This window comes from Kryptolebias marmoratus, linkage group LG16 (genome assembly GCF_001649575.2).
Source record: "Kryptolebias marmoratus isolate JLee-2015 linkage group LG16, ASM164957v2, whole genome shotgun sequence".
NCBI classification, from domain to species: Eukaryota; Metazoa; Chordata; class Actinopteri; order Cyprinodontiformes; family Rivulidae; genus Kryptolebias; species Kryptolebias marmoratus.
This window is the reverse complement of record NC_051445.1, coordinates 18,673,374-18,699,137: the sequence shown is the minus strand read 5'-3', so window position 1 is coordinate 18,699,137 and position 25,764 is coordinate 18,673,374. Positions and strand designations below refer to the sequence as shown.

Genomic DNA, 25,764 nt, shown 5'->3' with positions numbered 1-25,764 from the left:
AATTATTTAAAAATCATACATTGTATTTTTCTGGATTTTTGTTTTAGATTCCATCACTCACAGTTGAAGAGTACCTATGATAAAAATTACAGTCATCTACAAGCTTTGCAAGTGGGAAAACCTGAAAAATCAACAGTGTATCAAATACTTGTTCTCCCCACTGTATGTATCCTATCCAGAGCAAAGGCTCGAGCATTTATGAACACTGGCAGCATTGCCAGAAGAACTTTAGTCATGGTAATGGACAGCTCATTTGTTAAGATTAAGGCACGGTTTGAGAAGTACCAGCGATGAAAAATAAAGGACTCACTCTCTGTATTAATTATCTGCTGAACTGATTGCCACGCGGCAAAAGTCAATTAATGAATCACAAACATTTTCATGAAGAAGTGCTTCACTTTTAAAGCTAGGCCTTGTGGATTGGGGATTAAGAATCGTGTAATGACTATTGACTTCTTGCAGTGACAGTCTGTGCTGCTAAGGTAACACTAGCTTGTACATAAACAGGAAGAAGAGATTTCATTTCAGGTGTGCTGTTTTTTATTTATTTATATATATTTTGTCATCCCCTAATTTTCCACTCAAAGCAGTCAGCATATATCAGCCACCACCAGTAACCCTTCTATACTTCCTTTTGCAGTGTACAACACAAAGTGCAGATTAATTAACGTCATATTTGCTGTCATCTTATAAAACTGTTTCATGTCTTTCAGGGCGTGTCATGGAGCACGGTGCGATACATGATCGGAGAAATTCAGTATGGTGGTCGTGTGACTGATGACTATGACAAACGCCTCCTCAACACCTTCGCTAAGGTGTGGTTCAGCGAGGACATGTTTGGACCAGCCTTTAACTTCTACAAGGGGTACAGCATCCCAAAAGGCGCCAGTGTGGACCAGTATCTGACTTATATTCAGGTAATTCTCTACTGAGTGGCAGAAGATGATGGGGTGTAAACATGTGGCTGAAAAATGGCACCTTAGTCTCTGATGCAGCCTGTTTTTACACTGTGAGCTTTTAATGGCAGCAGAAATTATAAAAAAAGAGCAGCACTGAAGTGGTAGCATTTTAAATAACACTGAAGCTTTTTTATTGTCACACTGAAATGTAGGTGTCCATGTGTGGTTTTAGATGAAATGCATGCATTTTGTTCCAGGTTGTTTGTGTGTTTTTTTTTGTGTGTTTGTGTATTTAACCAGTGGCTCTGTGTGTCTGGGGGCAGTCCCTGAGCTTGTTTCATTAAAGCTAGTTTCACCGTGATGGATGCTCAGGACTGCCAGGCTCAACTAGCTTGTTCTTCTGTGCTACCTCTCAAATAGAAAATGACAAACTCAGCCTTGGAGAAAACACACATACACATACTGATAGACACAACGGTTAAAAACACACACATTTTACTAACAACCCCTTCTTCCTCTCTCTGTCAGACACAAAAACCTGTGTGTGTTAACATTTTATCTGAGGAGACGAAGCACAGCGGAGCATAATGTCTGAGTGTGTTTGTGTGCAAATTAAATGCAGAGGACAGACTGGAACAAAGGTGAAATTCCCCGAGAGGAAATAAGTGACCTTTTTTATTATTATTTCCCACTTTTTCCTGGTGTGTTGATCAACCTTTCTGTAGGAGTTTGACTCTGTTTAAATGCACAGTATGTATGTTTGGTAAGATATTTCAATCTTTTGCAACAAAATCTGTCAAAAGTAAACACAGCATGAGCTATTTACAAAATTCCTTTAATATAAAAGAGGAAAAAAGTGGAAGTTTTTGACAGTGTAGAAATATATGTTAACTATACATAATTTCAATGGAAGTTAGATTAAATTTAGTTTTGATTTTCTTTCCCAAAAAAGAATATTATTATTTGTTAAAACTAATAAACTTGAAGAAAAAATCTAAATTAAATCTAAACAAAACATGATAAGTTATAAACTGTAACTATCCTGAGATGGTTTTGCTCCCCTGGCATTACTGGTGGTAATGAAGCTTAGTTATTTCAAAATGAACTTGTATAAATCCTTACTGTCATCATCATTGTCACAGCAGGACACATTGTTGATCTTCAGTAAAACACATGGCTTTATCTATATTTCTTTTTTTTTAATAATTCTGTTTCTGAATCACATCGGAATAGTTTAAGATTTCTATGTTGTTGTTTTTTTCATTTTAAATGTCATCACAGTCTTTTAACTCCTAGTGGATCAGCAGTTGTGCAGTCAAAGCCTGTTGGCCAGCCACTGTTTTTCAAGAGATTTACTTTTGCCTCCTAATTAATGGCTAAATCAGCAAGGGCTCACCTTTACATGCTTAAGTTATTTATCCTATGAGGCCAGCTGGAAAATTAGTATTGATTGCTACAGGGCTCCTATCAGAGAGCACAGAGTCAGTACAGCTCTGTGGGAAAAAAGCATTTGCATAACATCAAGCTATTATAGAGGGGAAAAGTAGGGTGGTAAAAGATGCAGCAAAGGTTGTTGGTAATTGGTTCGGGCTCATTTTTATGTAAAAAGCACAACAAAGAGTTGATAAATGTCCTTGTAGTGCATGTTTCTGTACATCCACTTGGAAAGCAGTGCTACCCATCACCACAGAACTGAAGCTTGGTTGGGCAACAACGAAACACATGGAAGCTTGGAAGTGATCCTGTCACTTCACCAGCATGTTTGGCGAAGAGCATGACTCACCGATGTGCTACACCCTCATAATCCTCACTGAAAAATCCCACATCCCACCTGTGCAATAAGTCCAGTCGTGAAATTTCCTCACTGTTAAATATTCCACAGTCACTGTTTGTTTTACAACAAAGTGGATCAATTTTAGGAGTTGGACGTGGCAACTTAGTTCCAGTAAAAGGAACTCTGACTGCTTCAGCATACCAAGACATTTTTGTGGGAACAGTTTGGGAATGGCCCCTTCCTGTTTCAACATGACTGTACACCAGTGAACAAAGCAAGGTCCATATTGACATGGATGAGTGAGTTTGGTGTGGAAGAACTTGACCGGCCTGCACAGAGTCCTGACCTGAACCTGACAGAACACCTTTGAGATGAATTAGAGCAGAGACTGTGAGGCAGGACGTCTCATCCAACATCATCTGACCTCACAAATGAGCTTCTGGAAGAATGCACAGAAACTCCTATAAACACTCCTAAACCTTGGAAAGCCTTCCTAGAAGAGTTGAAGCTGTTATAGCTGCAAAGGGTGGGTCAACATCATATTAAACTCTATAGATTAAGAATGGGAATGTCACTCAAGTTCAGATACGTGTGAAGAGAGGCGAGCGAATACTTTTGCCTATATAATGTCTGTTTTCTCACAGATAAGGCTTTTAAAGCTGTTCGGATGAGACATTGTGTCACTCCTTCATTGAAAAACAAAGAATAATTTATAGTCATCTCTGCCTAGAAATACTGTTTTGTGATTTGCTCAAAAAGTCGCTGCTGTTTCTCATTTACAGAGTCTTCCAGCCTACGACACACCAGAGGTGTTTGGCCTCCACCCGAACGCAGACATAACCTTTCAGAGTAAACAGGCCAAGGACGTACTGGACACCATCCTCAGTATTCAGCCTAAAGACAGCTCATCAGGAAGGGGGGAGACCAGAGAGGCTGCAGTGTCCAGGCTCGCTGACGACATGCTGGAGAAACTGCCTCCTGACTACGTACCTTTCGAAGTAAGTTTGTGCGCCCCCTGAATTACCTGAAGCAAACAGCTGAGGTGAAGCATGTTTTGGAGTTTCACAGTTCAGAGAGGCAAAGATAAAGCAGACAAAAAAAGAAATACACAAGTTAATAAAGCAGCTGAGTCTTGCTTCCCTACTTTTATTTTAAGGTTTTTCTCACTCTGTCACAGAAAAAGTGAGGTGAGACTGTGACTCTGAGGCGAGGTGCAAAGCCGTTCTGTCAGTTAACAACACACCACACTTTGACTCCCATCTCTCTGCTCACGTTTTTTTACACAGTGAATATGTGCACATAGAAAATAGAGAGAGCATTCTGTGATGACAAGCTTCAAAAAAATGTTTTTTTTAAATTAAGGTTGAAGTATAGCTCCTGAGAAATGCAGAAAATATCATAGAAATGTCTTCATTTATGATGCACTCCTGAAACATTTGTAGATTACATCTTTTTTTTTCTAAAAGTAAGCTTTTGTTTGCTTTTTAAATGAACTTTAGTTACATTTCTGACAGAAAAGAGAAAAGCTGATGTTATATGAACAAGATTTTAGGATTTTAAAAAAAGTCTATATTTCCCTAAACTTTTGTAGAATTTTGCCGTGTCTGATTCTAAAAGACCAACACTGTTTGCAACACTCAATGTGCATGAAATATTTACCATCTCCTGAAAGCTGGTGGTAACACCATATTGGGCTCATACTGTACAGTAGTACAACCCTCCTCACAGAGGAGCAGTGGTCATACCTTGGCTTAAAAAAAAAAGCCAAGGCCAAAATTAAGTGAAATGAAAAGGTTTCCATGTTAGTCAAAAAGGTGCAAAAAGTGCCCTGTGGACTGATTCCTCCCTACTGTCTCCCTGATGTTCATGCAGTTTTGAGTAGTGTCTCTGTACTTCATCTGGTAAGAGTTGGAGCACAAATATCTTTTACTTCTCTTTGAAGCATAAGATGAAATTTAGCTTGTGCAGCGAGGACAACTGATCAGACTCAAAAAGAGTGCAGATTGCTCTAACCCGCTGAACTTGATGAGTATGTTTGTGCCAGCGTTAGTGCTGTTTTCATTGTGAGCGTGATGCTGAAACACAGCAGCTATTAAAGGCTAATGAAGTGCAAAGGTTGGAGCTAAAACTACGCACTGTGCAGTTTTAATTAATCGGGGCGTCTCTAGATGTGCTAGTTTATTTTTAAGAATCAAAATGTTAGTATAATAGAAGAACAGGAGTGGAGTTCTGAATGAATGTGATGGTTCCCCAGATTAAGCTCCTCTGGAACCTACTGTGATGAGAGGTTTTGGAGGAAGAGAGTCAGATTTAGATGAGATTCCATCTCAGCAGTTTAGCTGCAGAAACCTGAGATGATGTCTGAAAACAGGAAGGAGTGGATGAGTAAGGAAGAAGAGAAATGAGTAGGTTAATGATGGAAGAATAATGAAGGACGGAAGAGGACACTGCGGTCAGTAGAACAGGACAAACAGTGCTGAATGAGAGAAACAGGTAAATGAAGGTACAAATGGTTCTATTTAATGAATTTTAGTTCTGACCTCAGGCCAGAAATATGTGCCAGGATGGAATATAAATCACTTGGCAAACTTGTTCATTTATTCTTCCAGGTTATTAAATGTTCTGATGAACAATTTCTGTTTATAACATCTAGTTAAATCATTATTGGCATGTTGTTGTTGTATTTTATCCTTTTCAATTTTTTCTTTCATTATGAAGGGGCAAAACAATAGAAATACAATAAAAAGGTAAATTGCTCTGAAGGAATCTCACTCATTCTTCCAGCAGGCGCAATTGTCTGTGATTTGATTGTTTTTTTTTTTAATCTGTCAGTGCAGTAACACATAATGTACTTATTTTACATCAGGTGAGAGAGCATCTTCAGAAAATGGGCCCTTTTCAGCCCATGAACATCTTCCTCCGGCAGGAGATTGATCGAATGCAGCGGGTCATAGTTCTGGTTCGAAACACGCTGACTGACCTCAAGTTGGCAATCGATGGAACCATCATCATGAGCGAGAACCTGCGGGACGCTTTGGACTGCATGTACGATGCTCGCATTCCTGCTCGCTGGATGAAGGTCAGTCACCTTGAAACAAAGCTAAACACATGACTTTAAAAACAGGAGACAGACTGAGTTTCTGTCACTGAGTCCTTTCTTTGATTCTGCCTTTTTCCGTACCTAACCTAAAGTTTGACTCCAGGCTTCAGGACGAGGCCAGTGAGGGGAGGAGGGGGCTGGGCTTTCAAAGCTCGACTGATGTGACTGTGCTGCTCGCTGCTGTGCATTCTGGGATTTGTAGTTTTAGTGGTTTGTGTACTGTCCACCTGTGTGTTGGTTAGAAGGCATACAGAATAAGATAAAACTGTAATGTGCTTTGAGTCAACATGTTTGTCCAAAAGCATACATTTTTAATGATTTGTATAAGTTTGAAATAGATTTTCTTTACTTTTTTTTTTAAATGAGCCCTTTTAATAAAAAATAAGTGCCATGACTTACTTCTACCTAAAGTTGCTAATTGCTTTAACTAACAAGAGTAACACCAACAGTATGTCCCGTCTGTCAAAAATTGTCAGAGAAATCCAAACCTGGAAACCGGAGCACCTGGAGTAAAGCCCCTCATGCACAGGGAGAACATGTAAACTCCACACAGAAAGGCTGGGAGGTGAACCTGCAACCTTCTTGCTGTAATAGCCCTAACCACTGCCCTGCCTTGTTTTTGACACAATCAAATAATTTATAGAAGAGAGCAGGACATCATTAGTCAAACTCTGATTTCTGCCTTAGTCCTTACTGGTGCTATATTTGGATTAATGTTTTTAAGTATTTTATGCACAACCTAGGAATCCATTTCTGCAACCAACTAATCTGGAACAGTCATAGAGAGAGCACTAGTAGAATTTGGCATGACCATTCCCTTATCTTATTTTTAAATTAGTCCATTGGCTTTTTAGTCATGCTCTCACAAACAATAGACTGTTAGCTATTCAAGCTCTGACAAAGAATAATTCATAACTTGAATGGCCTCCTGACTGGGATTCAGTTTTTCTACCTGCAGTACAGCTCTTCTTTCAGACTATTTGTTTCCATCGTGTTTTTTTCTTATTGCTAAAGTTTTTTTTTCACTTCAACACAAGGACTTAAAATCATTTTTGTCTTGCTTGTGTTGTGTGTTGCTGTTCTGATCCGCCTGGGTGACAGCCTTTCAGAATGTCAAATTGTTTTGATTGTGCCGTTGCTTATCTTTGTTTTGCTTTCGCAGGCATCGTGGGCCTCCAGCACCCTGGGGTTCTGGTTCACAGAGCTGCTGGAGCGAAATCGGCAGTTCCAGGCTTGGATCTTTGAAGGCCGCCCCAACTGCTTCTGGATGACGGGCTTCTTCAACCCGCAGGGCTTCCTGACAGCCATGAGACAGGTACGCACAGAATCCGAATCAGGCTGCCCACCGCCAGGGAGGAGACCAGATGGCACACACAGGGAGAGGCAGGCTCACATCCACACACACCCACACACACTCAGTAATGTTCTTGTCTATGTGTGTGTCCCAAGTTGTTAGCAAGATATCCCATGAACCACTGGACAAATTTGACTGAAACTTGTAGAAAGTAATTATTGGTTGTACATCTACAACTGATAAACTTTGGAGTCAGCTCAATTCAAGATGGCCGCCACAGCCAACCGACCTTAGAAAACACAGAAATGGTTACAATTCAGTCAGTTTGACAGACATTGAGCTAAAATCCAGTGTGGTTGTAGCTGAGACTAATTCAAAACACAGACTCCAAGTTTCACTCATTATTCCAGATTTTTGCTGAAAACAAGAATAATAGCTGTGGCGGCCATCTTGAAATGGGCTGGCTCCAAATGTAGAAGTACAAGCGCTGAACATGTACATCCAAGGATTACTTTCTGATTGTTTCATTAAAATCTCTCCAGTGGTTCATGAATTATTTTGCTAATGTTGCAGAATTGAGCACACATTCATATACACACACACACACAGAGTCACAGGCTAAATCATTCTGGCCGATTCACTTTCAGCAGCCCATGATAAAAGCTGAGCATGAAAGAAACTTGAAAATGAAGAGAACTGGAGTGAATTTTAAAGGCTTATTGACTTGACGAAAAGGTAAACATGAAGAAAGAGAACATGATCTTTAGGGTAGTATCTCACTGGACTGGACTTTAGCAGCACTTATGAAGGAGTCTTAAGAATGTCTTGCAACATTTGTGAAGGTTCTTTTTTTTCCTCCCTTGACTTGCAGAGTCTTGTTGCTTGAATTTTGAACATGTTCACAAAAAACAATTGTGAGACATTTCTGGCTGCCGTGGTGGGTACAAACCAAGCCGAGGTGACATAATGTGCATGGCCTAGAATACAGCTTTGCAAGCTTTACGGATAAAAGTAAGCTGTGATTTTACAAAAACTGGCTGTGCAAAATGTGTCTGCGTGGCTTAGTGGTTTCTTGGTCGCAAACACACAGAATTCAGTGAAATTTGCAGATTTTGTCACAATATTGAGTAAAGATTTAGTCACCACCAGTGTCAATTCTTGTGCTTTCTTTGGATATCAATTTATATCTTAGTCCATTAGTCCATTTCAATAAAGCCCTTCATTAACTTTCTACAAGAATCAGAACAAATCTGCCAAACTCTGGTTTGGAGTGGTGTTCCTGGATTGGTTTGGGCCGTTATCACCTGGATTTATTTCTAAGCAAATAGCTTCCCTGTGGAAAAATATTGCAGAGATTTCTTATTTTCAGCTGGTAGCAAACCTTTTAACCCTAAAAAAACGGCTCCTTAAACAGGCATCAGGCTCAGGGTTCCAGAGACTTGATCTTTCTAAAGGTTTGTCACCAGAGAGTGCAGACTTTAAACTTACTGAGAATCTGTGGGAAGTGCTGGAGACTTTACACAACAGTGTGAGTCTGTCATTTCTAAAGAGAGGTAAATGTTGTTCCATTAACGGTGTTTCATGCCTAACACAATGTTAAACTGGAAGACTGGGTGTTTTTGTTGAAAATGTTCAGTTTATAAATATATATATATATATATATATACATTATCATAACTGACAGCTGAAATGAGTTTTTCTATCAATAATAAACTTTTTAAAAAGGAAATCTTAGTGCTGAAACACTATATGCTATAAAGTCCAACAAATCAATTTGTTCTGCTGTTTGAGGATTGCAGGGGAAGGAGGATGGAGTCATTTAGCATTCATCTCAGCTTCCACTGTCTGACTGACTTGCAGTTTTTATTTATGCTCCTTTGAAGAAAAATCTCAACTCCTGAGAGACTGGGAACATTGTGAATGCAACATCTGTATCTCACTGAGGACGGATTTGTTGAACTAATGTGATTTTAACAAAAAAACTGCCAACATTGAACTTGTATAATGGCTGCTCAGGAGAGACATTTTCAGTTTTTATCAGACCACTGCCATCAGAAAGCATCAGGAGGGTTGTTGATTGTGTGTTCACAGAAGCCAGAGATCTGCGGTGCATCTTTTGTTTGTCACCGGCCTCTTTCTGACAGGCCTTTAGGGTCTAGGCACATTTTATTTAGTTCAACATTAAAGGGATAGTTCAGATGTCTTTTGAAGTGTGGTTCTGAGGAGTTCACGTCATCAGTCACTGTCTTACCTGCAGCAGACAGCAGTCTGAACAATCTCAGTTTGGAGAAATAAAGATGAGAGCTAAAGGCTAATGAAAATGGAGCCAGTTCCAAAACAAATTTCTGCCATCTTAAAGTGACACTTCAGCCATACTGAAGTGGGTTTCTGTGTAAAAGTTATAATTAATATTTTACCCATTCTGGATAACATCTTAAACAACCTCAGTTTGAAGTTCATGTCCAACAGGACTGATGCTAACGATCAGTCTGACTGCAGCTGAGATCCAAGGGATTGCTGCCATTTTAAAACTCCAAACTCAAAAAGCTCCCAGCGCCTCTTGCTAACAGTATTTTATAAACCTTTACATTGCTATCAATTTCATAATACACTCATATTTACATAAAACATTATGGTTATTTGCAAGCATAAATGGCACCAAGAGTAGCATCTCCAGGGCATCCAGTGGTCACATCCAGCAGGAATTTCTTAATATTTCTGCCAAAATATCCATATGTGTGTGAACTGACAGTGGTGTAAAAGTTTAAATATTAATGTTCATTTGAGCTGCGGTGAAACTCTGAAGACTGGAGCCGTTTTAAGATGGCAGCAGCCCACTGTGGAAGTGTAACGCTGAACTGTAATACTCTGAGTCCTAATTAATCTGTGTTTAAAAGGTTGTCATTAACTACTGACTCAACTCTCTGTTAGCAAAATATGTCATGAACCTCTAAATGAGTGAAAGTAACAATTTGTTGTGCATCTGCAACTCAGTAACCAATTCAAGATGGATGCCACAGCCAGCCAACCTTAGTCTACACAAAAAAAGCTTAAACAAATGACAGATGATGAGCAAAAATTTAGTGTGGTAGTAGCTGAGACTTATTTCCAACAAATACTCCAAGCACTAACAGATCATGTGAGGTTTAACCAAATTGTCCGTAACTCCATTATTTCTCATCATTAGATGGTCTTGGTCTAAAACTCAGGCATGATATAATTAAATGTATTCCTTCAAAAAAAAGCTAAGCTTTAATTTGAACTGATTTTGATGAATCCTTCATGTAAACAGTCGCTCTCGTTCACAGCGTTGTTGTAGAAGCTCCTCGTCCGACACGTTTGTCTCTGCACTCACAGGAGATCACTCGAGCCAACAAGGGCTGGGCCCTGGACCGCATGGTGCTGTGCAACGAGGTGACCAAGTGGATGAAGGACGACGTCACCCACCCACCCACGGAGGGGGTGTACGTCTACGGCCTCTACCTGGAGGGGGCCGGCTGGGACCGCCGCAGCTGCAAACTCGTCGACTCCAAACCCAAAGTCCTCTTCGAGACGATGCCCGTCATCAGGATGTTCGCTGAGAATAACGGTGAGTGCACGGAGGGAGGGGGGGGCTTCCAGCGTCGACGCAGAGCCTTTAATCCTGCCTGTCTTAAGAGGATCTTAGAGTCTCACTCCTCCTCGAGGTTCCCCATCCCACGCAGTCACTGGATGGATGTAACATTTAAATGTCAAGCTGACTTAATGCTGTTTATGATGTTAGGGGATACATTTCCAGCAGTATGTGGCCCAGTATTTGTTCTAGATCAGGCCCGAGCGCACTGATCAGCTGCAACAGGAAAACCGCTGAGAGGTAAGGTGAACAACATTGATCCGTGTGTTAAAATGCAACACATGTCGAAACAAATACTGCCAGGGAGCTGGCAAAGTGCTTGGAGTGGGGATTTTCTGGGATTTTACAGCTTCCTAAACCAATAAAAATGCAGTCACACCATGAGTGTCACAAACTCCTCCATCATTTAGAGATCTTTCATTTAGATTTGTTCAGCTATAGAACGAAAAACCGATGAAACTGATTATTGTGGCAGTTGTTCCACATAACATTTTGCATCTGAAGGTGAAATGAAGTGTACTCAAAGAGCACAATAAATCTTTCACATTTATTTGATTTTAAAAATCTAAAAGCTGTGTACTCCCAGAGTTTACTACATTAATCTAACAAGTCTTATGTTATTGACACTGGTTAGCAAAATGAGAAGTTAAAGATCAAACCTGCCTTCATGTATGTTTTTCTGAAATTAGTTTTACGATGTTTGGCTTGTTTGTTTGACAACAAAAAAGTGAACTCCCAGAGTTGCACTTTATGCACTAAATGCAAACATCGATTGATAAGATGACGTGCACACCTGGATAAAACCTCTGACCTGTGCAGAAACACATTCTGAGTTTGCAGATCGTCAAAGTTCAAATTTATAATCCGCTAAAGAAAAAGATCCAGGAAAGTCTGTCCCTTTATGAAGTTTAAATATACTGAGCCCAACTATGAAAATGAGTTTCAAAAATGCAGTTATCATAAATTACAGAAATCCAGCATAACAGGCAATAACATTAAAGAATTGCTGAACACTGCTTAGAAAGTTTTATTAATATTATCAATCACTGTCTGGATCAGGAAGAACGTTTTTATAGTTTTCATAACATTTCTAAATAGAAAAGTGTCAGCAGCATTTCTGAAGTTCTTCAGCTGACGTCTGATAGATAAATCTGCTTCGGTTTGGGGGGCTTGTTGTTTTGGACTTGAGCGCACAAATACTGCTGGCAGGAAGAGGCTGATGCAGTTGATATTTGGCAGGTGGTTTTAATGTTCTGGCTGGTCAGTAAAGCCACATAATGCTGCGGTCCTGAGTGTGGTTTGTCTGTGGCTCATTCACGTTTCACACAAACAGGCCGTTCGCTCGGCGTGTTGGAAGGACGTTTCTGAAGATGAGTGCTTTTATGACGTGTTTGTGTAGAGACATGGTATAAAAAAAGTTTGGACTCTGCTTTGTAAACTCTTTTTTCAGCTTTAGTTGAATTGTTTGCTGAAAATTGTAAACTGAAAATAAGAAAAAAGAATTTAGGTTTTATGCTAATGAAGGCCTCCAGCAGTTTAACAGGCTAACAAGCAGTCACGCCTAAAGAAACAGTGCTGAGAGAGAAGGACATTAATGATCCGAGTTTGATTTGTAGCAGAACTGACTTTATTTTTTTAATAATGTTCTATTGAACACAGCTGCCCGTCTCCACAGCAGACATCAAGTGCTTCAGAGACAGATGCTACTGTTTTTTTTCTTTTTAAACTTTGTGTGTGTGTGTTGTATCTTACAGGTGTGAAGGATTCACGCCTCTATTCCTGTCCAGTTTACAAGAAGCCAGTAAGGACAGACATGAATTACATCGCAGCGGTGGACCTCAAAACGTCTCTTTCTCCAGAGCACTGGATCCTCCGCGGCGTGGCTCTCCTCTGTGACGTCAAATGATTGCCTTATAATCCCTCACTCACAGACACACACACACATATTAATGTTATCAAGTATGCAGAACATAACCCCTCTGATCAGAATTGTGAGGCAGATACAGTCAGACAACTTGGGCTAGAAGAAACACTTTTTTCCGAAGAATCTAATATTTGCTTTGAATTTATAGTTTATATAAATCTGTGTCAACATGACAATTCTGTTGCAACTAATGAAAATGTATCATTAAATATTAACTTGCCATCACAATCTGATGCACTGAGCTCAGTGTTTAAGCTGTAATTAACATATTAAACATCAGAGCTCCTTGTTTCCATGTCAGAGGAAGGAGCAGCTGCACGGTGGGGAGGTAAAACCACACAAATGTTGTGCAACGACTCGTGTAATTTCACTTTCTCTTCCCCCCCCCCCCCGTTGTCTGGCTCCCAGCTGAGGCTACAGTGGGTTGTGACAGGCTCTTCTCAGAGTTTGTCATTTAAATCAGAGATTAAACTGAAGAGGAAAACCACATTTTCCTAACTGTGCAGCTTCACTGAATGATTCAGTTGCAACCCAGAAAAGTCCAGATCCATCGTGTCTGTCCTCCTGCCGGCCAGGAACACCGATCAGTGTCCGCCGTTCACCGACATGAGCTGATGTAACCTCCTCCTCCTCCAGCAGCTCGCCGGATGAAGGGAGAGTTTCATCATCTTGCCAATTATTGTCGAGGCAGCACAGCCCTGATGAGGTTTTAAAGAAACCTACAGGTAAATAACTCTCAGAACAGCAATACATATAAATGTTTATTACGTTTTTACAATAAAAATCAATGGCATCATCAAAACATTTTTTTGGTAGCATTTTTTTTTCTTACAAAACCAATTCTAGCATCCACAGTAAAGCTACTCTGTACAACAATCAGGCTCAAACTACCCAAAACTAAATATTTACATTAAAATCATATGTCTGGCATTTTCTTTTTAAACAACAGAAATGTGTTTGGCTCAGACCGAAGCAACAGACACTAGAGGCCAGATGCATAACAGTGTGTGTGTCAACAACAGCAGAATGGTTTGCATCGTTTTTCACCGTCTGGAGCCCCAATGTAGTTTCTAAATTATAGAGGAAATGGGCTCACTACACCGTCATTAACCACATAATCAGATGAGACTGTTTAGGGAAATAGCTGGATTCAAAAAATAAATGTTTTGAGAGATCTGTGTAGATTTATAGAATTACCAAAGCCCAAAGACAATACATACGTTCTCCTGTAAACCATACTGTCTCCATCTGAACTGTAATTGACTCACATCTGTCCTGAAATAAAGCAAACATGCCCAAAACTATCTGAAAATGTCTGGTTTCTTCACATGCCACACTTATGCACCTGGTTCCAAGTTTTCTGTTTTCAGCAGACGTTGACAACCTGACGTCCAGTCTGAACCCTTCAGAAGAGACAGACTCGATGATCAAAGTCTAAAGAAGTCAGAGACATGTTGTAGCTGTGGGCTGCCTGCAGAAGGTTAATGAAGGTATGTATATTATGCTGACTGCCTGTGTTCCTTAACAAGCTTCAACTTTGAAACAAAAAGGGGGACTTCTGTTTTAAATATCAGCTGTCTTATTAGGAAACACAAACTTTCTTACATTCATAACACCAGTGGCCCACTGGTGTGTGGCGATTGGAGAATCGTTTTAGATGCTCAGCTGCAAATAGTTTATGCAAATTCCTTTAGACTTTCTTTAGTACATTGCTTTGCAACCAAAGAGTAAAGCTGTGGTTCAGTGGGGTTGTGACAGCTGAGGGAGAATCTGGATTTGGACCATTTGAGGTTCTTCTGTCTCTCCTCATCATGGTGGCTTTTTCAGCTCTAATATTCAAATTACAGTATGTTCTCAATGTTTACTGCCTACTTTCAGCCCATGCTATAAGTGACTCAATGTATACAACAGCTGTGGCATAGCTTCAAAGTAGAAGTAAACTGTTCACAGTTCAGATCTGACTTCTTCTTGGGTCAAATGTGTTTCTGTTCCAACAGCAATAAGATGATGAAAGCTCCTTGGTCTCAGATCAGAGTCTGTTTGTTGTGCCTGTGTAAATAAAGACCATTCTGAACCGTTCTTATGGCATTACATTCCCCTGGGACAGCGAGCGAGTCATCTCCGTGTGCACAAAGAAGGTCTTGAGTTCTCCTTTGCCCTTGACGTTGATGATGCCTCTGCAGGAGCACATGTAGCCCAGAGTGAGAAGGACGAAACTCGTCTCCTCCGTCACCTACAGGCACAAACGCAGGTGAGGTTCATGGTGTTGGTCTTAAACGAGCGGGTTAGCTTCCTGCACACAGTCAGCTCTCTGCAGAAGAGTCTGTTAACCTTTCACTTATACTCTTCATGGCATCTCTACACCTCTGTTATAATTCAAAGACAGAAATGGAGGCAGTAATGTCCAATATTCACTCAGAGAGAGGAGGCTTTAACGCCTCACAGCAAGCTGTGAAATGAGAGGCTAATGCAGACAGTAGGAAACAATGAATAAAGAACAAGCAGTTTATAAGCAACGCTAAACAAAATGTCCACTGTGGATTTTGAAACTAGAAGAGGAGGAAATGCATCCACCTCCTGTTATATCTGACAATATCAACAGCTTTCAAATACAATCAAGACCACTGCAGTTGTGCTGCTCAGCAGATGGCTTTATCAAATGTGTGCAAGCTGTGAGGGGTAATCCAGCTCTCCGAAGTCTGAATGGGTCCTGCAGCCACACGCTACGCTGCTGGAAAACCATTATGTTTTATCAGTGCTCAGACAGGACGCCAATATAAGATTTAAAGATGTCGATGAGATGTCCTTGCTGCCATAAATGGCATGTGCAGAGGGACAAAGAGGGTTCATTTTAAACAACTGTACTGACATTTAAAATGTCTGATTATACTGAAGATGTCGTGCTCCTGGTGAGAAACCGTCAGGATGTGATGTTGGACGTACGGAACAGAAACGGTTTGATGCGTTCCAAAAGGCGAATATTATTCAGTGCCAATCATACATCTACATTTTATGGTTGAAAAGAAAAAAATATGTTCCCGTCGCATCTGAGGCACATGATTTTGTTGGAATGAAATCTGTTTACAGACTTGTTGCCCAGTTATAATAAAGTCATGCAAACTGTTTGCTGAGTCACTAAAAGGAAAATGGCCACAACTTTAAAAACATGAATACATCCTGTGCTTTTCAATTAGACTAAACTTTGGTGCATCAGCACTTTGAGAGTCTGAATTTGGCAACTTTTTCATAACTTGTTTCTCAGGTGTTAAATTAGGTCGTCAACTTTACACATTTTGAACAAACTATATTTTTCAGGTTTAAAGCATATTAGATTATTGGAGACAGACACAGCAATAAATTCGACTTGGCTTGTTTTTTACCCAAACCTGCCCTTGGGGTTGGTGGTGAGAAGTCACAGTGACCTCGTTCCTCAGCTGTTTCACACGAGCTACATGAGAACGTCTTCATCTTGTGTTGAAGACAACGGAGTACAATACTCCCTGACTTATGGATGAAACTAATGAAAATAAAACAACTTTTAGGTTTAGTCTTTTTTGTTTTACCTACACTGACTTTCATATAAACAGTAGCAGCAATAATCCAAAGTTAATTCCCCCACTCTTTACAAAGTTGCTCCAGTTTGAGGGGTTTTGTTTCTGCCCAGATCTCAGTTTTCGACTGGTCCGCCTTTATTCTTCTCCTTTTCCAGTCCTTCTGTTCTGCATTTACATCTTTAATCATTATTCTGTTTCATGACTCAGTTTCAGCCAAGTGTTTGAAGTCATGATAACACTGACAGATTTTTAAATGTAGGTAAAAATCAAAGGAAGCTCAGCTTGTTCACTCACCTGTATTTTTCCCAGGACTCCGGTGCTTTCCATTCTGCTGGCTACATTTACTGTGTTCCCCCAGATATCATACTGTGGTTTCTGAGCTCCGATGACTCCAGCTATCACTGGGCCATGGTTAATACCTAACAAAGGAAACCAGCTCATTAGAAAACACTCCCGATTTGTCCTAATTGACCACATTTACAAAACGCCACACCTTGTCACTTGTGTGACTTTATTTAGCAGATATCTAAAGACTGACTGAAACACAAGTGTGCAGGCGGCACTGTCAGGCACACAGCCTCGAGTTCTGTCCACTTCCAGTGTGTGAGGAGCAGGACTCCTGTCTGATAGGACACACCAGGCCTCGTCTGGAAGCAGCGGGGGTGTACAGTCACACACATGCACACTGCTGAGTTAATGGAGCGCCCCTTGCTGAGACCTGCTAAGGCAGGTCTGTAAGCAGCGACTCTTACTGCTCTCCTGCCCAACAGTATGATGTTTAGTACATCACTGTCATTTTATACATCAGTGCATTTCTGCAAATTAAAGACAAATTAACTCGACACAGAATTTCTGCATTACAGGCCAAACAGCAGCCAGTTTAAATGAAAGCTGTTTTTTAACAATGAAAGAATAAACAACTGGGCTTCTATTCTTAGTTGAGGATGTTTTGCTTCCCATCTGGGGAGCTCCCCCAACTTACAACTGGAGATGGAGGAGTTCCAAGCTTTAAGCTGCATAAGATGCTCTACTAAATTCAGAATGGAGCATTGCATGCAGTTTAAAGCTTGGAACTCCTCCAGTTGTGAATTGAGAAAGCTCCCTGGATGGGAAGCAAAATATTTTCAACCAAGAACAGAAGTCCAGTTGTTTTTGGGAAGGATTCGCCGTCCTGGATGATTGAGAATCTAAACAAACACTTAACATCAATTCTAAATTGTCCACAAGAATAACACAGTAAGAAATAGTGGCATGTTATTTATCTTCTCATGTCTGATAACTGATTATTTTTATAATCATTTCTGAATTTATTGTTCGTTCTCAGAAGTAATCAGTCAACAAGACAACAGCTTTAAAGTGGAATCACTTTCAAAACCAGCAGCATGGTTTGATCTACAGTATGTTCACACTGTGTTTTACTGGCAGCTTTTCCAGTGAAACTCACCAACTCTGAGTTTGAAGTCATTGAAGGAGTGTTTGTTGATGACGTCCAACTTTCCTACTAAAGCAAATGCAAACTCCACCATGGTTCCTATGTGCATATACTGCCTGTCGTGCTCCTGCAGGGAAGCACACGTCACACAACACTGTCTGAGAAAATGGGAACATTTTGACCGTCGCACATGTATTAGAAGTAGAACTGAGAAAAGTGTGCCTACCTGGGATGTGTACTCAGTCCCAGAGGATGTGTTCAGTCCAGTAGCAGCCATATAAGTGCTGCCAATTGTTTTGATCTTCTCCACACCACTGAATTTAGGTTTGGAAAGTAGCTACAGGTAAAAATACAAACATTGATGCACACAATTAGAAATGCTTGTACGTCTATAACATGGATTTTTTTCATATAATCTGAAGAAAACATTCGTCTGCCAAGAGCATTCCAACATTTTTACAAGTGGTTTTAGTTTGCATAAGATCTAATCACATCCTGCGAGAACTGCAGTGAAACCTGCTGGAAAGGTATCTCAGTGTGAGTCTAACACTCCTGAGGCACATATAGGATGATATGACAGTTGCAGTGTTGATGTTTGTTCACCTCATCAAAGTCAGCAATGATTTCGTTGAGAAGCCTGAGGCACTCTAATCCCTCCTTGTTGACGTCTGATTCAGTGTAGAACTCTTTAAAGTCTGGGATAGAAGCAAACATGACGCACACCACGTCGTACGACTGATGATACAGATCCTGCAGGCAAAAAAGAAATTACTGATGTTAGCTTCAGCTGCTGCAAGGCAATATTCGAGCATTTGAGATGACACTGATGAAGCCCAGATTGATTCAATTTTAAAATGTAAGATCTGAATGACGAGAGCTTTCTGCCCATGTTCAAGATGAGAAATGTTTGATGATTCTCTTCGGTGAAAAGGACCAGAAAAACATCCACGATAAATGGAAGAAGGCAAGTCACATCGAAATTTCAATTTCTCTACAATGGACTTGATCGACCAACTTGATCGTCTTGTAGAAGAGCAGACAGTCAGAGGGTGATTTATAATTGCAGTTATAATAGTTTTACAGCAACTGCCATGATACCATTAAAACTGATGTGTTGGAAATACCTCATTACCTAAACCTATTGATAAATCTAACCTGACAGTGTGAAAAGTATTCATGTTATATACCAGGAAAGAAATGTCTTTTTGTGGCACAACTACATAAAAAAAGAAATGTTAAAATCAACTGTTTGGATTTTAACATTTAGCAGTGAATAAACTCATGTGCTTGATGTTCCTTTAGCCACAACACTTGTTTGGCTTTCAGTTAAAAATCCCATTATTTGATTTATTTAGAACAAAACTAACACCTACCTCATTCTTCCAGTTGCGAGCCAAGAAGTGTTCTGCAACGTGTGCAGGGAGGACGTTCTCCAGTAAAACCCGGTTGAGGTTTTCCATGGTTTCGATCTCCTCACACTCCTTCTTGAACTTGTTCTTCCAGAGAAAGTCTAACCTACAGTAATATTCATTCTGTTACAAGAGGACACAGAGGTGAAGAGACTGAAGGTACAGCTGCACAGCTTGCTTCCATCAAGTCACAGAAAAAAAAAGAAATCTACCACATTTATGAACACCACTAAAAGTAAAGACAGAAAATATAAAACCCTAAAATCAACCAGCAACAAAAGCTTGAAGCTTTGTTTAAATGACCCAGTTTCTTCCTAGCATTAACAGGACCTTTAGAAGTGCAGTGTAAAGAATCAAATGAAGTTCAATGCCTCAGAACAGACAGCCTTTCACTGGTGGGAATAATGGAGGTAAACATTTTCTGCTACACTTCATAGCATTCACAACCCAGGTTCCCTATGATAACACTGATATTCTTGTGCTTTACATGCACATTCATAAATAAAGTGCACCAACAAAGAGAATCATGTCTATGAGATGAATTTAAAAAAACATCAAGCAGACTCTCTAATAAGACGGGATTCTGTAGTCTGAGATAAAAAGAGGGGGGTGATGCAAAGATGAACTTTGTATGACTGAATATAAGACTAAACCAAAGAAAGTGTTCACTGTAAAATCTCACTCCTTGATTTTGAGAGGTTTGGTGTCTTTAAGGATCTGACACCTGCATTTAAATCACTCAAACTCAGTCTGCTCAACATTTGAGTCTTGATTTGAGGCAGTTTTTTTTTTCTTTTTAAAGAGATGTTGCACAAATTTGTGTGGCAGTAGGCTTTCTGACGAGAGCTTTCTGGGATACAATCTTCAAAATAATTGTGCAGAACTGTGAAAAGATTTTGGCATGTTTGAATGGTGATCTAAGATAGGAAGGGTGTCACAAATACAAATTCTCATTGTTTATAATGTATTAATAAGCTTTGAAAAGTTAATGGACCACAGAAATCCAAATCAAATATTTGGTGTGATCACCCTTTGCCTTTAAAGCTGCAACAGTGCTTCTAAATTCACTTGCAAACAATCTGAAGAAACTTAGCAGGAAGGTTGTTCCAAACACCTGAGAACTAACCACAGATCATCTCTCTGCATATGACCCCAGAAACATTTGATGAAGTTAAGATCAAGACTGTGTATCACACCATCCTTTCCAGGACTCCTCATACCGCTTCTTTAAGAACATTGACTGCATGCTGAAGTTTACTGTCCTACTAAATCTAGAGCCAATCAGATGCCTCATTGATGGGTTTGCAAGCTGGATAAGAATATGTTTGTATTTTTTAGCATTTAGGACACAATTAATCCTGATTAAATCCTGAACTCTAAAAATGCAGTCTCAAACCAACAAGGGTGCTTCCCTGCTTCCCTTCTGTGAACAAACTGTATTCTACTACAGCCAACTATTTTAAACCAGTAGATAGGATTTATCTGCATATATTATTTGATGCTGCGTGAAGGCAAAAAGCCACAGCAAATATTAATTGAATTGGATTTACTGGGTCCAAAAGCAAAGACCTCTGAACCCAGTATATACAGAAAATATTCTGCATTCATCTCATCTTTAGTCTCTGGATGTCTTTGCTTCAGACTCTCAGTACCTGAAACACCAGATTTAGAGCAGACTCTCCAGTGGCTGAAAATAATAAGACAACACTTTGCTTTACACTGGAGAAGACAAAAAGCTTCAGCATCTCTACTGAGCTCAGTGATTGATTTTCACAAAGCAGAAAAGTAATTTGTTGATTGCTCTGCTTGAGTCATACTTAACCAAAGCAGGAGGACACAAACTGTTCCTGATATCATTAATCTCAAGCAGGTCTTACATTTCTTCACTCATATGTTTTTAATGAAACTGGAAAAAGGTGGAGTTCTCATTAAACCCAAGCCTTAGATATTCACTACATCTGAATATAGGCAATTAGACGGAACAACTGGCTGATGTAGGAAGATAAATGGGGAGGTTAAGACAAACACGCAAAAGAGCATGGAGCAGGCAGAATATATGAGGTTAGAGAAAATGGAAGAAAACTTTCATACAGCTATTAAATTTGTACACAAAGAAGCTAATATTAGCAGAAGAACTGCAACGCTGGTAGTCCAGAGCTAAAATCTAGTTTTGTTTAAAGTCCTTGGAGAAAAATGGGTGACAGAAGACACCAGATAATGCCATTCAAGTGAAAACATACCTGTCTGGCAAGCACAAGCAGAGTGATGAAAAAGATAAAGAGAGAGATGGAGCCCATGGTTTTCAGGTCCTTGAGAACTCCTGGTCTTAAGGGGCAGAAAAAGAAAAATACATTTCTCTGTAAGAAAATGACAAGCCTAAAGCGCCATCAAACAGATGACTAAAAAAAACAAGAGCAAGTGAAAATTAAAGGAGGGAACGATGTCATTAAGACTATTTAATTCCAAATTCAGATCACAATCAGCACAGACACATGTCTCATGAATGGTTAGCCGACCATTTTATTCCAAGCTGTCACTCAATTTAAACTGTCACTTCTACTTTAGTGTGACAAGAGCTTGTTTGCCTTCCTTCCACGGTGCAGCCACTAGAAACTTTTTTTCCAAGAAGCAAAAAAAACATGTTTACTTGAGATTCAGAACTGAAAACACTAAGCTTTGTTATTTCTCTCATTTGTGACCCGTGCTGGCAAAATGAGTCCAAATGAGTCCAGGCTGCAGTGCAAAAAAAAAAAATAATAATAATAATAAAATGAAAATAGTGATTTTTGCCATAATTGAGATTTTTTTTTTTTTAAATGAGTCCATAAAGGCACCATCTAATGATCCCAGTGACTAAAACAGCATATGACCTTCCCAATCTACTCTTAAATCCATTATTTTTTTTTTACAGGTTTGTCTTCAGAAATAATGTTTTTAATTCTAATCCTTATAATTTCCTTTGAAATTGACCATTTTTCTCTGCAGGCTGCTGGGAAATCCCTTCATATAATATTTGTTGTCATTGTGAAGATTGTGGTTTCCCCTTTTTAAGAGCTCGAATTCTTGATTATTAGTTATAAGTTATTCATTTTAGTTGACTCAGGATAAAAGTTTTCTCGTTAGTGTTTGGGAGAAATTAGGCATTCTCTGCATAAAAAAGCTGCAAGAATGTTTAGCAAATTGTAAGACTGTTTAAACGTGCTTGAAATTACAATGTCATCTGACCTATTAATCTATACATTTGGTTTAAATAATTCAGGTCCGCTGAACAGAAAAAAGGGCAACAACATTAATGAAGGCACAAACTGGGATGTTTTTATACATACAAGACTGACCTCTAAATTTCCCCATGAATAATTTAGACTAACAACTAACCTGCCAGCGAGCTGACTCCGTCCGACAGCTTTCCATAAAAATCTTGGTTTATTAAACTTTTACTGAGCAGCTCGGCAGCAGTCCACCTCTCTAATGGGATAATAGAACCAAACTATGAATGACCACAGTTTGGCTTTACTTTTCTTCCCATGGCCTGTAATGAGTAGAACCCATCCCTGTGCAGGAGTTCTGTCCTACACTTTCTCACACTAAGTGGTTTTCATTCATGATGAGCTCACTGTGCTGCTGACCTGCTATAAAGCAGCCAATTTCCTGATTTGTTGGCAGAGGAGGTCGTGCTGCCAAATGTATGAAATGAATTCAATGAAAGCAGAGCACAGATTGATTGACTAGTTTGTGGGAATCGTGTTCCTTTGAACTAATTCTTATATAATGATTGTTGAGAGATACCAGCTTGTACTTAACCAATCAGCAGATGTAGTCAGTTAAACTTTGCACCAAGATTTACGAGACTTTATTCAGAGCATTACCCTCTGTGCCTGTGCATCTTAAAGAGTTTAAACCATGCAAGCTCCAGTGTGAGTGTATTACACTTCAAACTGTCAAATAAAGATCAATTTAATTGTTTATTTGCATCAAGTATATCACCAAAAATATTTACTTTAAATGTTCCTTTAAATTCTACTAATCACTGCTTTTAGAGATTAACTAGAATAAAAAACCATCAGGGTATGTTTATAATAGTATTTTTTTTTATGTAATTCAACAAAATTTATGTGTGTAATGACCTGATATTCAGATTGAGTTAGTTGCGTTTGGCTGCTTGTGAGACTCAACCAGAGATTTGTTTCACCAACCTGTCCAGGCTCTCAGTCTGGTATAGGAATCTGCTGTAATCATCCAGCAGAGAGGAATGCGTTTGTAGAATAATGATGTTGTAGATCACCACTGCTGTCAACATTATGATCATTTTCAGCTCGTAGTTTATCCTTAGAAACACCGAACAAGAGATCAGGCCCAGGATGCAACTGTAAATTAAATACTGAACGGGAAAAACAGAAAACGAGGTTAATTCTTGGATTAATAAAACAACAAAAACAAGAAGATTGTTATTTCGTGAAGCCTTTTAATAGTGGCAGCATTAGTCTTCACTTACAGGAAGGTAGAAATTGTTTTTGCCAGTGAAGGTGATTTGTTGCCCATGAGGGTAAAGCAGTGTTTCATTGGATGAATTAGAAAGAGGAACTGGAGGCGACACGATGTCTTCCAAAAAAAACTAGAAGAAAAACAAACAATATTTGATGTTCTGGGTTTTATTCATATTTGCAACAAAATCCTACTTTTTTTTTTACAGCAGAAAACAAAGAAGCTCAGGAAAACATTGTCTCGGTTTCTTTTTGCTGTCAATACTTGAAAAGACGAACTAGTCAGCGTTAGACTTGCAGGAGGAAAACAGAATCTTCTTGAATTAGAGGGCAGTAATGACAACCATTCAATACTGCCTATTAAAGTGAACCTGCAGGATAACAGGAGGATTGGCTGCCCTTACTGAGCTAAACCAAGATAATTTGGTTCATCCGCCTTGAGCAACTGACCCACGTCAGACACAAAACACGATTATAATCTCTGCAATCGATTTGTGTGAAGGTCTAAACCAGGGTCCTGACACCATACTTTATCACTGCTTCCTCTCAAAGCCTCAGGCTATTGTTCCGCTTTTATCAGAGCCTTTATGTATCCGTCTTTACTCTGTAAAAATAAACCTTGATCAGATAAATCTGAAAAATAATAGAGAACCGCAAACCAACAACAAAAATGTTACATACAAGGTTTCACTTGCAAATGATGTTGGTGTAGGCCATTCAGACACCCTCGTTATTCAGGAGCAGAAAACCCAACGAGAACAATAGAAGGAAGATTATTTTCTGGAGCCGATTGTGTGGTGAGACATCCAACATGTCAGATTTGGCAAAGAAAATGAACCAAAATAAATAGAAATCAAGCAGATGAATAAAGCATTAAATGCCACTAACCAGAATGACTGCTGTATATGCACTAATGCAGCATTGCTTCTTTTTTGACCAGAATAATTAAAAATGTATATTCATAGTGACAGAAAATGGCAACAGATCGGTGTAGGATTGTTTGACACTCATGTCGGCAGAAAATCTCAACACCCTGAATTGGTGATTGTTAAGGTAGAGGGTGTATATATTACGTAACACCACACAAACAAACAACAACAAAGGACTGACACAGAAACAACAGAGAACACGAGGAACTAGAATTGGATTTGACTCTAAACCTGCAGAAAGCAGGAGTATAAGGAATGCTTGGAGTGATTCGTCAATGGGAACAGCTGGGATAAGTACAAATGTCTGACAAGTGTGTTTGAGTGACAGGAAGTACAGAAGAGCAGAGGAGAACTTTGGCTATGGGACAAAAAGAACTGTCAGGCTGAACAGGTAGCAGAAAAACAGATGGCTAAGAACAGAAAACACTGGCAGAAATAAACAACCAAACATGAGCAAAGTACAGAGAGTGAAAACAGGAAGAACTAGATACAAAAAACACCATGAACATTATTTTTTAATTACTTTTGGCTCCTTTAAATAATTTGGCATAAACAAATGTGACTGATGTTTGAAAGATTGTGACACATCATATAAAAATGATGCCTACATGGTGTTACCTCTCCCTCAGTGCACTACCTGCACATAAAAGCTTACCATGTTGAAGACTGCCATTATGAGTATTAGAGCTGTGGTTGTCATGGTGAGTGTGATGCGGGGCCATGGCTTGTTGGCAATAATAACTGATGACCTCAGCAGCCACATCCAAGAAGTAGATGCAGTTTTATTGCAGTGCTGCAGACACAGAGAAGAACACAACAAAGTTGAGCTATAACAGGATTTTGGAGCTGAAACTGTTGGTGATAAAAGCATCAGAGAAGAAGAAAACAACATGTGAACTACAAAGTGCACAATGACTTGGATATTTGTACTGGGTCTTCCTCAAATTAAAAATAATCTAAAAGATGCATTTGGAATAGGCAAACAGAATTATACACAGTAACAACTTATTATTTTTGATTATTAAAGTGGTCACTGTGAAATAAATGTAATTAAACATAAGTTCACATGCTTAAACACATTACTGGTTAACTTCTAAATGATTCTGTAATGCCAATCAAAAATATCTATTTGCCCATCATTTATTACAAAGAAAGTTATTTTTAAATTATTGGCATGCTGTATTATATTACAAAATACAAATAGTAACACCAGTGGCGGCTCCAGAGATTTTTTTCTGCAGGTGCTAAGGGGGTGCTAAGCATTTTATTGAGGGTGCTAATGAAGGATTATTTGTTCTTACAGTTCTCAACACACACAGACGCAAGCACAAACATATATAATCATATATATATAT

The 25,764-nt window shown here is 39.3% G+C and overlaps 2 protein-coding genes across 4 annotated transcripts in view; one reads left to right on the top strand and one right to left on the bottom strand.

Annotated features, from left to right (window-relative positions):
* The window catches only part of dnah5 (dynein, axonemal, heavy chain 5), a 92,456-nt gene extending 79,033 nt beyond the window's left edge, over nucleotides 1–13,423 (top strand). Inside the window, exons 82-87 of the mRNA XM_025004554.2 lie at nucleotides 714–917; nucleotides 3,456–3,671; nucleotides 5,540–5,752; nucleotides 6,936–7,088; nucleotides 10,425–10,656; nucleotides 12,435–13,423. Of these exons, the coding sequence (XP_024860322.1) occupies nucleotides 714–917; nucleotides 3,456–3,671; nucleotides 5,540–5,752; nucleotides 6,936–7,088; nucleotides 10,425–10,656; nucleotides 12,435–12,586 (1,170 nt within the window). The 3' untranslated portion in view covers nucleotides 12,587–13,423. The remainder of the gene's footprint in view (nucleotides 1–713; nucleotides 918–3,455; nucleotides 3,672–5,539; nucleotides 5,753–6,935; nucleotides 7,089–10,424; nucleotides 10,657–12,434) is intronic.
* Nucleotides 13,424–13,430: 7 nt separating this feature from the next.
* adcy2a (adenylate cyclase 2a) overlaps nucleotides 13,431–25,764 on the bottom strand; it is a 48,852-nt gene continuing 36,518 nt past the window's right edge. For all 3 annotated transcript variants that reach the window (XM_025004556.2, XM_017410030.3, XM_025004557.2), the window contains 10 exons: nucleotides 25,065–25,202; nucleotides 23,492–23,611; nucleotides 23,193–23,377; nucleotides 21,240–21,324; nucleotides 18,964–19,122; nucleotides 18,194–18,340; nucleotides 17,817–17,927; nucleotides 17,603–17,717; nucleotides 16,453–16,577; nucleotides 13,431–14,837 (listed from right to left, as the gene is read on the bottom strand). In XM_025004556.2, coding sequence (XP_024860324.1) covers nucleotides 14,685–14,837; nucleotides 16,453–16,577; nucleotides 17,603–17,717; nucleotides 17,817–17,927; nucleotides 18,194–18,340; nucleotides 18,964–19,122; nucleotides 21,240–21,324; nucleotides 23,193–23,377; nucleotides 23,492–23,611; nucleotides 25,065–25,202 — 1,338 coding nt within the window. In that variant the 3' untranslated portion in view covers nucleotides 13,431–14,684. The remainder of the gene's footprint in view (nucleotides 14,838–16,452; nucleotides 16,578–17,602; nucleotides 17,718–17,816; nucleotides 17,928–18,193; nucleotides 18,341–18,963; nucleotides 19,123–21,239; nucleotides 21,325–23,192; nucleotides 23,378–23,491; nucleotides 23,612–25,064; nucleotides 25,203–25,764) is intronic.